This window comes from Anoplophora glabripennis, unplaced genomic scaffold, assembly GCF_000390285.2.
Source record: "Anoplophora glabripennis isolate ALB-LARVAE unplaced genomic scaffold, Agla_2.0 scaffold166, whole genome shotgun sequence".
Lineage (NCBI taxonomy): Eukaryota > Metazoa > Arthropoda > Insecta > Coleoptera > Cerambycidae > Anoplophora > Anoplophora glabripennis.
Window position 1 is genome coordinate 871,112 of NW_019416519.1, and position 13,347 is coordinate 884,458.

The 13,347-nt window shown below is 31.0% G+C and overlaps 1 protein-coding gene across 1 annotated transcript in view; it reads left to right on the forward strand.

The window, feature by feature from the left end:
• LOC108907021 (sodium- and chloride-dependent transporter XTRP3) overlaps positions 1–13,347 on the forward strand; it is a 66,541-nt gene that overhangs the window by 33,673 nt on the left and 19,521 nt on the right. Inside the window, exons 3-8 of the mRNA XM_018710494.1 lie at positions 1,916–2,140; positions 4,086–4,196; positions 6,448–6,689; positions 9,778–9,925; positions 10,524–10,725; positions 12,767–13,089. Of these exons, the coding sequence (XP_018566010.1) occupies positions 1,916–2,140; positions 4,086–4,196; positions 6,448–6,689; positions 9,778–9,925; positions 10,524–10,725; positions 12,767–13,089 (1,251 nt within the window). The remainder of the gene's footprint in view (positions 1–1,915; positions 2,141–4,085; positions 4,197–6,447; positions 6,690–9,777; positions 9,926–10,523; positions 10,726–12,766; positions 13,090–13,347) is intronic.

Sequence of the window (13,347 nt, forward strand, 5' to 3'; positions counted from 1 at the left end):
TTTTCAACCTTTGTCAAAACAAAAATGTTTTAGAGCATATACTGAAATTTTTTAAAGAATAAAATTCAGTTAGCATTTTAGTTGTTCATGTGCATTTTTAAAAATTAATTTGTCATAATAAAATTAAAATTGTAATAATGTTTTAACTTTGACGCAACAACTTATTGAGTTATGTATGAAGTGAATAGTTAATAATAATAAATGTTTTATTGTAACGCGTGGTGGTAATATTTAAATAACTAGATGGATTTCTAATGACATGAGTGTACGATAATTCAATAAACAAAGAAATCTAAATAAAAAATTTAGATAAATTTGGAACGAATACATTGAAGACGAATTTTTCGAGACAGAACGTCTGAATCTGGTTCGGGCTGAGGCAGTACAGTATTGGGGATCATAAAGGCTTGCAGAAAATGTAATAATATTTCTAGGGTCGTATTTAAAAAAAAATTGATGATGGTCCTGTAGAGACGAAACGTTAAATATAAAAATTGATTATGCCATTCGATAGAAGGCAAAAAGTGGCCATGAGAAAGTGCTCTTCTTTATTCAATATCATCTCAAACAAGGCTGAAATGAAACAAAAACAGATTTCCCAAATTTCGGTTTTTTCAAATATTTCGAGAACTAATCATGTTAGCCTTGATTTGTTAGAGGCATAATGTTGGTCCCCTGGTTACGCCCCCATTTAAACTACTTCGTAGCTCTTACCGTTTCGGATATCCCTGTAGTGAGAAGCGAATTTGAACAGCCTGTATAGATCTTGTGTACCGATTTACCAGGGCATTTTTTATCTAAACTTTAAAATATCCCCTAAAATAGGGTGAAAAGCAGCAATTTGCATATACTTTGAGAAAACATTTTAAAATAATATTTTGAGCATTGAAAAGAAATATATGCAAATTAAATCCACACCCACGAGGGGGTTAAATATCCCAAAAGTCAAGTCCTAAGCTTACAAGAGGCGATAGGCATATGACTAACCAAAATGACTAACGTCTTACTACGACTGTTTTCTGGCAATTTCTCAAATTAACCAAAATAGAACTTCATTAAGTAAATATTTCAGGTCTCACAGTTCCAAAATTAGGTATTTTAGGTTCTGTTTGATATTAAAGAATGTTGCTATCATAACGAATAAAAAAATGTGTACTATTCCGATTTTTTCATAAAAAAATTGTTCCTCGACTTTAAAATTCTTTAAACGAGTATCGCTTTACTTTGATAGTTAACTGATTTAATGAATTTTTTAACATCAAATTAATCAAAATACTGTAAATAGAAAAAATACGTAGCAAGAATAATAATACAAAACGTTTTCATTGAAATTTAATATTTAAAAATGAGAATCTTTAGTAGAATAACAGCTCTAACTTTTTTCGTAAGTGTACGAATGGCAAGCATTATACCATTTTACAATATGTACTAAATGCACAGTTTTAGGATAGTTAGATAGGTTAGTTCGATCTAATACATTTCTTTGACAACACTAACGGTCAAGGTGGGGGATAATCGTTTCAAAAACCTTAAAACCGGAGAAAAATTGTGAGAAGATCGTAACAGTAACGGAATCTTTTTATTAGTTGTGATAGCAAGGTTCCTCCGATCAAAACAGAATCACAAAATACTTAATTTTGTAGTTGCGGTTGCGGTACCTGAAATATTCACTTAAGATAATGGTGTTAATGAATTTAAAAAACTGCCTATATGTCTCGAAAACTAAAAGACCTTTACTGATATCGAATTTTGTGATTCAAAAGTCGGCTTGTCAGCTTGGCGTACATCTTTAGGCCACCCTCTAAAAGATTAATGAGAAATTAATAAATATCAATATAATCAGACGAAAAGTATTTTTTTCAGAATTATCTGGTACAAAATTTCCATATTATTAACAGAGAATTTTATTTATTAGATTGGCGAACTTCCATGGAGTAGATGTCCCAATGGGACCGACGCATTGGCGATGGAGTGTGAAAAATCTTCAGCAACCAAGTTCTTTTGGTATCGTATGACATTAGACGCGTCTCCTAATATCGAAACTCCTGGGTTGCCAAAATGGTGGATAGTGTTGTGTCTTCTACTTTCTTGGATTGTCGTATTCTTCATCGTTATGAAGGGGATCCAGAGCTCAGGAAAGGTAAAGACTAATGATTCAAATTTTTAAAATTGTGTAACAGTGTCTATTTATCAGTGACACCTCCTATCCAACGAAACAATAATTTTGTGTTTGAGTTTCTAAATACTATTACATATTTAAATTAAAAAATCAGAACTTGGATAATCTACACAAATTGGCTACTTTGCATTGCAATTTGCGCATATTCTGGCACTGAACAACGCATGCCAAGTCCTTAAATTAACACTAACCTACCAATTTAAGTCCAAACATTGTAGATCATTTACAAAGATAAAATCAGAAAAAAAATAAAGCGAAACACAGTAAATTACAACTTACCATATACAGGCACATAAAAACATATGTTTTCCACATAATTCGCAGAGCATTTTTAGAACCATCATACCATTCTTTTCAATGCACACACGACACATGCATTCCCAACTTTCCAGAACTCGCTAGAAAGAGTCTGGATTTACGATTTCTTATTCTGCATTAAAAATCAGTGATAGAATATTATCTTCATTTTCAATTTCAGTGGCGTAAACTAAACTTGTCACTGCAAAAATTGAAATCAACAGGAGTTTAATCAGATGATCGAGCCGGCCAAGTGTAAGGCACATTTCTTTCTATACAGCAGTTTTGAAATAGATTTAAATGCTGAGCAATCTGACTAACTTTGTGGGTTGAAGCACTATCGTTTAAATACTATACATATATTGGCCCCACATTTAAAGGTATTTCCTAATTTTTGGTGGAAATGCCTACTCCAAAAAATAATAGTAATCGACACCTGTATTTTCTCTTTGCGGCACTAGAACAATTAAATTATCACCAAGTATGCCAACTAATCATTAACCTAAAACTAGTCTTCAAAATGTGTCTGCCGTACAGTGAGTTTTTTCTGCATATTAGTATTTTTTTTCCGGAAAAATGTGGGTTGCTGTTGATTTTATTTAAAAAAACACATACAAAAATTCAAGCTCACTGTCTTAGTAGATATGTATTTGAGCCCCCTGAAAATAGTACTCCTGCAAGGTTTTGTATAAGCGAGACTCTTTGAGTTGCCTGGCTACACTTCGGGTGGCCTGATTTCTTTCAGGGTCATATAATTTTTAACAAAAATGTATCTTGCATCACCACTAATTTAAGTACATACATACATTATTTCAATGTCTACTATTCATAATTTATTTTTTTTAACTTTTTTAATTCCCTATTTGCCAATAACTGACCAATGATTATTGTTATATTTAGAAAAGGAAAACGCTCCCTAGTTTTTCACACATTCTATCTAAAAGTAATTAACAGAATTGTTGTTCCTTTAGGACCCTCCAAACTACCGAATGTGACATATTATTTTGTACTGCCACTCTTCTTGTACTAATTTGTAAGGTTAGAATTAATAATATGTAAAACATTTTCCTCATTGCGAACTATCAGTCCTATTATTTTTTAAAATGTCCTGTTTACGTAAACGCTTTTCAGTACAAAAAAAATTTTGTAGATTTCTGTTACAGTACAACATAACGTTACTACGATATTCACCTAAAATCAATAGCATTTCTACATATTCAAAATACGTGTATTTTTTATATTTTTTCGATGTTTATTTTCTGTGATAAATTATACGAACAACACACTATTCAAACTCAGATAACACTACTTACAAGCTTAGCAATACTAACATTTCTGTTAACTGTCACAGATTTTCTACTTTTCTCATGGCACATTTTGAAAATTTTATTTTGTTATCTAATAGAAGTTGTATTTTATCAATGTTAAAGTTTTTATATTTTTGTATCAGGAACTAGATAAATCCACATATAACAAAAATCAAGATTAAGTTTGTCCCCCAGCAGACTTGAAGTAAGCAAAAATATAATCTTCGTACATCTACTTGAAACATAATTGCGTGGATATAGATATCAAATTTCGTAAAATTGAATTAAAATTTTCATTACAGGTAGTCTACTTTACATCAATGTTTCCATATATAGTACTGACTATATTCTTCATTCAAGGATTAACTTTAAAGGGTGCTGGTGCTGGTATTACTCATATGTTAACACCTAAGGTAAGTTATACAAACATGTCTCAACCATAGACGTAAATGTTTAAAAAAAAATCCTACCAAAATGTTAATGTTCATACTTCAGTAACCTTCTATGAAAATATATCTCAAGTTCATTTATTTAAGTAAAATTCAAATAATTATTGTCCGCATTAACCTGTTTTATATATGAATTGGATAAATACCTCTTACAAAGGTAGAACTTTTAATCTCCAAGAAATGCTGATTTGGCCTCAATGTAGTAGTGCAACTATGGGAAAGTTTGAATTATAAAATAAACAAAAACGAACTAATATCAATTTATATGGCCTAAGGGAAAAAATATTGAACAAGTTAGTACTACAGAGCCTTCACAAATATTTGCAAGCCACGTGAATGCTGAGCTTAGGCAACCCAACATTGCACGATGGTAACGAAAATTCCGAGGAAAATTCCGGGGGCGTTACCAATATTAGTGATTCGTTTACAATGAATAATGACAAACTGTTACGTCTACTCTCGAGATAATGCAATCGCTAATTGAGTAGAATCCCGTGAAAAATTACACCAATCACAGCCGGTGACATAAAATTGTTTTAATGCAATCCCGATCCTAATGTTTTAATAAGCAGTTTCTTGGAATGTACATCCTTTGTCTAGAATAGAATGAGGACTTCTTATAATATTTTTTCTTAATAAATAATGTAAAGGTTTGTCTAGCACATTTAAAAGTGCATTGATTGAATGATAATCTTGTCTATATCTATTGTGTAATGTCACGAAATAAACGAAGATATTATGCAAAGTGTCAAAAAATATGTAACATGTACTAAACTTATTGTCATAATTGGAAAAATTGAGAGAATTTTAAAAAAGTATAAAGAAAAATTGACAGCGTATGTAAAAAAATAGAAGACAAAGGACCCCGTACTTTTATTATAAGTGTGTTTCGGCCACTTTTTTTGAAACTTCTTAGGTTGATAGTTCTTAATATGTAGATCAAAAGTCTCAATGGGCACAAAGCCCCAAATCCACCCCTTTCCCCCCAAAAACTGCCTCCAAGTAGCGGGGGCGATTTAACTGATTTCTGCATGTAAAACAATTTATTTTTTTAATCAACCCAACAATGACCCCAAACAACCACATTTTTGATTAACAAACTGCCCCACTTGACCCCGCCCCTCACACACCCCCCGCCCCCTACGAATCAGCCTACGGATTTTCCAGATTACTGTATTTTATAGTTGCACGTATTTTTTGCACGTATATTTGCACGTATATTTTTTGCACGTATTTTTTCACACTGAATTCGAATCTGCAACTCAATTTTACGAAATCGGGTCAGGAAAATTGTTATTAACAATTTAATTGTTTATATAGCTGTAGAAAGTTTATTTGTGATTTTATGAAAAAATATTTCAGGTAAAAGTTATTTATTTTGACTAAATCTAAAAAAAAGTTTGTATGTGATTTTTTCGAAAAAGTACTATTCAAGCTGTAAAACGCTGTTAAACTTAACACACGTGTATATCTACAACTATCATACGTATACTCTGTGTTAAACTTTGGCATTTTAAAGCTAAAACATTGATTTTTCGAAAAACACACAAAAATATTTTTTTTTAGATTTCATTGAAATAAATAACTTTTATTTGAAACTTTTTTTCATAAAACGACAAGTAAACTCCCCGCTACTCGGAGGCAGTTTTTGGGGGGGGAGGGGTGGATTTGGGGCTTTGTGCCCATTGAGACTTTTGATCTACATGTTAAGAACTATGAACCTGCGAAGTTTCAAAAAAATTGGTCGAAACCCACTTTCCATAAGAAAAGTGCGGGGTCCTTTGCCTTTTAAACACCTGTATAAATATTAAGGGTACAGCAGTTACAGGATGTTGAAATTAAAAAATAAAAACTAAACTATTTTTGGTCATACTTCAGAAATTAATAAATATATTTTTTTATTATTAGGTAATTTAAAGTTTGGTAAACTATCCTTTTTGACAAAATAGTACGATTAGAAATAATTAACAAATATAACAGCACAAAAAACATAAATGTCTAGCAACACAACAATCAAACAAACGCACAAGTAACAAAATAGTTCTGTGGGACATTCGCTAAAATTATTATCAAACATTGTTGCGGCTCGCCTCAATTCATTTTGGATTGGACTACAAGTCAACAAACATTGATCTGGTTTTCATAGCTAATAATCATAAAATCAAAAGGATTATTTATATTTATCGTTGACTGTATAGATAAATATTTTTTTCAGGTGGAGAAGTTATTACAACCAAAAGTTTGGTTAGATGCTGCCACTCAGGTGTTCTATTCCTTCGGTCTGGCTTTTGGATCTTTAATTGCTTTCGGGTCATACAATAACCCAAAAAATAATTGCGTGAGAGACGTCATTTTGGTGTCAGTGTGTAACGCACTGACTGCTATATACGCCAGCGTTGTGATCTTCATTATTTTAGGCTTCAAGGCTATGACCAACGTAGACAATTGTATCAAAGAGTAAGTACTTCCTAAACATATATATTTGAAATTTTTGCAAAAGAAAGAAACATAATTCACGTGGTGACATTTTTTGCGAATTGAGAATATCTAAATTTTTTAACAGTCTTTAACATATCATGTTTAAACAATACAACAAACACATGTTCATCGTCAGTGCCGCGAAAAACAACTACTCCGAGGGCTATTTGCCCCTACCGGCATTGAATTACATTCGCGACACCCAGTACACATGTTCTCCTGAATATCATTTAAAAAATAATAAAACAGTACATTCTTATCTTTATTAAAAATCGGAAGTGTATTAAAATGCCGAATTATAGAATAAAAAAATTAATATGTACTACATAAGCTACTGACAAATCAACGTTGTACAAAGCTAAATAATGCAGGTTTCACAATGAGTCTGAGAATGATGAAATAATCACATTTATATTCGTCACGACATTGTAAATTTTACGCGTATCAATTAGACGCATGTATGTTGTAGTTTTGTGTATTATTTGTGCACAACTAGTGAACATGATATTAATTTATGGGCAGTAAGGTCAAACTGACGCTTTGGCATCGCACTTGTACGCAGAATGATTTCCTAATCAGGTTAATGCTCCTCCTCGAAAATTTGTAGTGTAGAGCCAAAAATCAGTATTATATGAGAACATTGTGGGGGCACGTAGGACGATCGAAGTCTACTGGAAATGTTCAATGAGAAAAATAAAAGCTTGATTTAGTGCAAATAGTACTACTTATCCTTACTAAATTTTGTGCCATATCGACAGACGTCCGCCTGCAACTATTTTTTTTGCATAAACTTCCATACAAAGTTCCAGTCGCACAAGAGCCCTTTTTCAATCGTGAAAATAAAAAAGCTTACACAAAGTTATCCAACAGACGTTCAAGCGTGTTTGCTTAAAAAAAAGTTATTCATGCTTGCTTGTCAAACATACAGCTACGTTGATACTCACCTTTTGGCGCTACTGTTTCTTTCTCCTCAAAGCTAGTATTTCAAAAAACCCTATCTATTTCATACAAGTAATACTCTTCTAATTTACGGTAATTGCTTTTAAACTGCTTGGCTTAACTAATCCAGGTTCCACAGTGACATCTAGTCAAAATAAACTGTTAAATGTCAAGTACTCAAATATTCAATATTGCTTGATTTCTTATTGTCTAACATTAAAGCCCCAAATGATTAATATTATAAATCTTATATTTATTATTTATTTTCAAATCATTTTGTGTCAATAAAAATAACAGTGTTTTACAACAATCCTCAATTCTATTGTTTATTCTTTATCGCAAAGCATACCTATTTAATTTAACACCACAGGAAAAATATATTCTGAGAAAGAAAATGCGAGAAAGGAATTATCAAACAGATAATAGTTTCTTTAATTTACAAGTGTAGTTCTTTGCCACTCAATCGATGGTTATAAATCACAAATTATTTATAAAATAGAGTATAAGTTCATGGATGGATGACGGAGTAGAAGACATTGACCATTAGTTTGCATTGTTGCATCCAGATCTTAAATAAAAGTTTTTGAATCAGTTTTGCCTAATTATTTAATTCTTTTAAGTAAATAAATTTTAGTTTTCAACGACACATACAACAATGTTCATCGCTGAAATGTTAAAGTACCGACCAACAGTTGCATACTCTGTCGAAAAAAATAAATCAAGCCCTTGACAATAGATAATCAGTTAAGAATAAGAAAGAACATTTTGGTGCTAACAGCAAAGAAGAAAGAAAAAATAGCAGTTCTGTATTCATCCTTTAAGTGTTGTAATATGTGGAAGCCATATAAACAATTTTCATCAAAGTTTCAACTTAAAGTCATTGTAGAATTTTGAAAAAATTAATTTTTGGATAAATGTTTTAAACAATGTTTTTTATGTGAACAATATAGGAAAAAAGTTTTGGGTGGGGGAAAAATCGGAAACACGTGTTTTTTTGAGGTGAAGCGCAATCATTCGCAGGATGAAGAAAATATGAATCTAGAAAGCCAATTATTTGATGCAGATCGTTGATTGAAAGTATACATGAATTTCTTATGCTGAATGGCAACAAAAATTTTAACAGCGTTTTTCGAGAAACCGCTTTTTTAACTAGCCGGAAACAACAGTTTTCAACCAATCGAGTTGAAATATTTTGTACAGAACTTCACAATAATAATTCGAGAAACATCGCAGGAATTTTTAGATTCATTAACAATTTTCATTGTTATTAACTATTTAATTCAAAATTTTTCGTCTTTTTTCGATACTTTTATTTAATGTTCAGGAAATCAACAATCAACGAAAAATTTTTGTTTCTTTGTTCGAAGAAGAAACCTTTCCGGGCATACAACCCTCTGAAAGAAAGGTGTCGGTGTTGCTTGCCATCACCTACAGACGCCATTTTGAATCCAAATCGTTTGAAAAAATTCAGTGTATCATAAAGCCTTTTTGTTCCTGACATTATATCTTGTATAGAATTTTCCTTGAAGATTCTCTAAAATCACCTTTTCTTTCGACTCTAAACTCTCTAAAGTGGCGTTACCGCTTGAGGGAAAAATTCTGAAAATTGGAAATCGAAAACTTTCAAGGCTTTATATCACAAAAATGCTTCAGAGTTCCTTAAAATCAAAGCTATTTAACAAACAACACTTGTTGTTTTTTCAACCTTTAGTATGCCTCGAATGTTGAAAATAATTGATGATAATAAATCGGATTTAGCAGTTTTACTCAAAGTGATCACAAGCAAGATAAATGCTTTAACAAGTCTTATTATTTTATTACACAGATTAATATCACCCATTGCAACTACACATAATGTCACATAGTGCTACCGCCAAATGCCACTGGCATTACTGACCTCATTAAATCTGAGATTCATTCCGGATAGAAATATTCAAGAAATGAGAATTAAAAATTTCATAATTATAAATTAAATTTAGATATTTTAAACCCACTGGAATTATAAACATTTTGTGAAACCAAATTATAAAAATAAATAGGTATTTTTAAATTGCAAATATTCTTTTCTATAATACAACTTCATTTTCTCCAGTTGCTGATACGTACTTATACAATTTTTATTTTTTAGCAATAATAACCTGCTAATTACCTACAACGTTTCAAACATTACGGTGCCAGATGGTTCATTGGATTTCATATTCCAGAAAAATTTAAAATATTCAATGGCAAATGATATAGGCCTTAGAAATTGTTCCTTAGAAAAGGAATTGGAGGAGGTAAGTATTTAAAAAATGGAACTTACATATATTAAATTGGAGCAGATATTCTTATTTAACATAGTATACAAAATATGTAATTTCTCCAAAATTTAGAAGAATTACTTATTTCTTGTGGGAAGAATAAAAAAATCTATTTCATAACATTCAATATAACTAATGTGATATTGTAAATACAATGCAAAATACCTAACCTCCTAAAATTACGTTTTAAAATTTCACTGAGAATAATCGCAACTATGGATAACGAAATTTAAAAAATAATGTAAAACATAACACATCATTGAAATTTCTTTTATCTTTTAATTTTTATTTCTTTTTTAACTCCATGAATTTATGAGAATTGATCAAGTACGAATATTCCGGGTGTTCTATTTGAAAAAAACTTCTCTCTCTTGGAGAGTGTAATGCCTTCTTAGTTTATTTAAGATACAAAATGGCAATTAAAACTCTTCAGTTATGCATTCCTTTTTGAAATATGGATGTATGAATAATGTCGCCTTAAAAACTTTCCAAATTTTAAAATATTTTTACTCATGCTTTACCCTACATTTATTGTGCCGAAATACTGAATTTTTTATATAAATTGATTTTGTAGGCCGCAGAAGGTACTGGTTTGGCCTTCATTGTATTTACTCAAGCTATAGTCGAACTTCCAGGAGCACCTTTTTGGGCAATAATATTTTTTATGATGCTTCTCTCATTGGGAATTGGCTCCCAAATAGGGATTTTGGAGGGAATGCTTTGTACGGTGTTTGATATTGAGATTTTTAAAAGGATCGATAAAAAATATATAACAGGTTAGTACTTATTGTCAATCAGGCCGAGTATGTATCCCATTTTATCATAATAACAGTTACGTTATCTCAGGGTTAAACGTTAAGGTTAACATTAACTGTTAAGATATAACATGCACGTTATTGAAGAATCTAACAAGGATCTAACAAGGAAACTACCCCAACCCCAATTCTCCGATTTCCAATATTTTTATATATGTTGTAGACTCGGTTGCAGAACATAAAAAATTAGCTTCTTATACATAAACAAATGTTTCACATTAGATTCCGTGTTTGGAGGTTGCTACCCTTATTTTTTATTTCAGAAAAACTATATTTTTCAAACATTTTTTATATATAAAAAAATTCATATTTGTTAAAAAAAATAAAAAATATGATTTATGTACAACCCTCTAGTGTGCTAAAAATGCCTGTACGATTAGAATTAACATTGCAAAATAAAAAGTTTTTACTTTTTCTCTAATCATATGAATAATTTGTTCTATTAGCCGCAAACAGATTTAAACGGATGCAAACTACCCCTCATGTTCACCCCCAAAAACAGTATTTCTGTGACATCTCAATATTTTGAAATGAAATAAAATGGAAATTACTTCTTTTAAAAAAATAAAATGTTTCACAAGTGATTCCGTGTTGGGGGTTGCAACCCTCATTTTTTATTTCATGAAAACTAAGTATATTTTCAAACATTTTTTGTATATAAAAAATTCATATTGATTCAAAATATTAAAAATATTATTTATGTAAACAAATTTACAAAAATAATTTCTCATTTTAGGGGGCGAACAACCCCCTAGTAATCCCCTAGTGTGCGAAAAATGTCTACTTTTTCTCTAATCATACGAATAATTGTTTCTCTTGGTCTAAAACGGATCTAAACAGATGCAAACTACCCCTGATGTTCACCCCCAAAAACAGTAGACATATCCGTGATATTTCGGGTTCTAATAAATATTTTGGAATGAAACAAAATGGAAATTACCGAACTTGTTTTTGTGGGATGAACATCAGCGGTAGTTTGCATCAGTTTAAATCCGTTTTAGACCAATAGAAAAAAATTGTTTGTGAAATATCTGTTTTTTTTATAAGAAGTAATTTCCATTTCGTTTCATTCCAAAATATTGATTAGAACCCGAGATGTCACAGAAATACTGTTTTTAGGGGTGAACATGAGGGATAGTTTGCATCGGTTTAAATCCGTTTGAGGCTAATAGAACAAATTATTCGTATGACTTGAGAAAAAGTAAAAACTTTTTAGTTTGTAATGTTAATTCTAATCGTATAGACATTTTTCGCTTACTAGGGGGTTGTTCGAGAACTTAATTTGTTTACATAAGTTATATTTTTAATTTTTTTAACAAATATGAATTTTTATATATAAAAAAATGTTTAAAAAATATAGTTTTTTTGAAATAAAAAATAAGGGTAGCAACCCTCAAACACGAAATGACTAATGACATATCTGTTTTTTTTTATAAGAAGTAATTTTGCATGTTGTTTTATTCCAAAATATTGATTAGAACCCCAGATATTTAGAAAAAACTAGTAGCGAACTTTGAGAATGTATTTCACCGACATATTATTTAATAATAATAATTCAGAATTATTATAAATACCCGACTCAATAGACAAAAACACATACAACTAAAAGAGTTCTTTTAGGTTATGAAACATGAAACAAATACAACGTAGAGCGCAAATAACAGGTACCTATGTACAACATAAAATAGCTACCGTTTACGGCACGTTATTTACAAATGTTATTTCTAACATAACGTTTTAGCGTAAATGGGATACATACTTGGCCTGATTAGTTGATAATTACGTACAACATACAATAAAAGAACTTGTTTTTCTAGTTTCTAAATTAGGCATCTAATGGACTTTTCACAATACCTAAAAGGAAAAATAAACATACAAACAGAAGAAACTTTAACTATTTTATTTTTGTTTACTTTTGCTCTGCATTTTCTATTTTTAAAAATTACGGTATAAAAGAAATACAAACAATTCACTTAATACTAAATATTTTAATTATTTTCAGCAACTGTGTGCATTATCTGCTTCTCTGTGGGCATAATTTTCACAACGGGTGCTGGAGAATACTGGCTGACTATGTTCGATTCGTTTGCGGGCACCATTGGCCTCGTCGTGGTGGCTTTCATGGAGATGATAGCCGTAATCTACGTCTACGGTCATGAGAAATTCACGAAGGACATCCAGGATATGACAGGCGTCAAACCAGGAGCGTATTGGCAGATCACTTGGAAATACTTAGCACCGGGTATAATGGTGGTAATTTTGGTATCTTCGATTGTATCTATGATCATACACCATCCGGAATATAAAGGCTGGAATAAAGAAAAGGTTAGTGCAATATTTTTTGTAACATGTTCAAAGTAGCAGGCAACTGTCTCTCTTTATTTCATATAGATGTTCATAGTCCAAAAAACTATGTTTACCAAAGCATATTTTGAAACAAAAGAATTTTTGTGAAGTTAGTACAACAACTGAGACATTACTATTTCTATGTTTGACATCTCCAACTCGAGGTCATATTTCCTGCCAAGAATATTGGCGCAACTTCAGTAATCACTTGATATAGACACACCACCAAATTGCCTG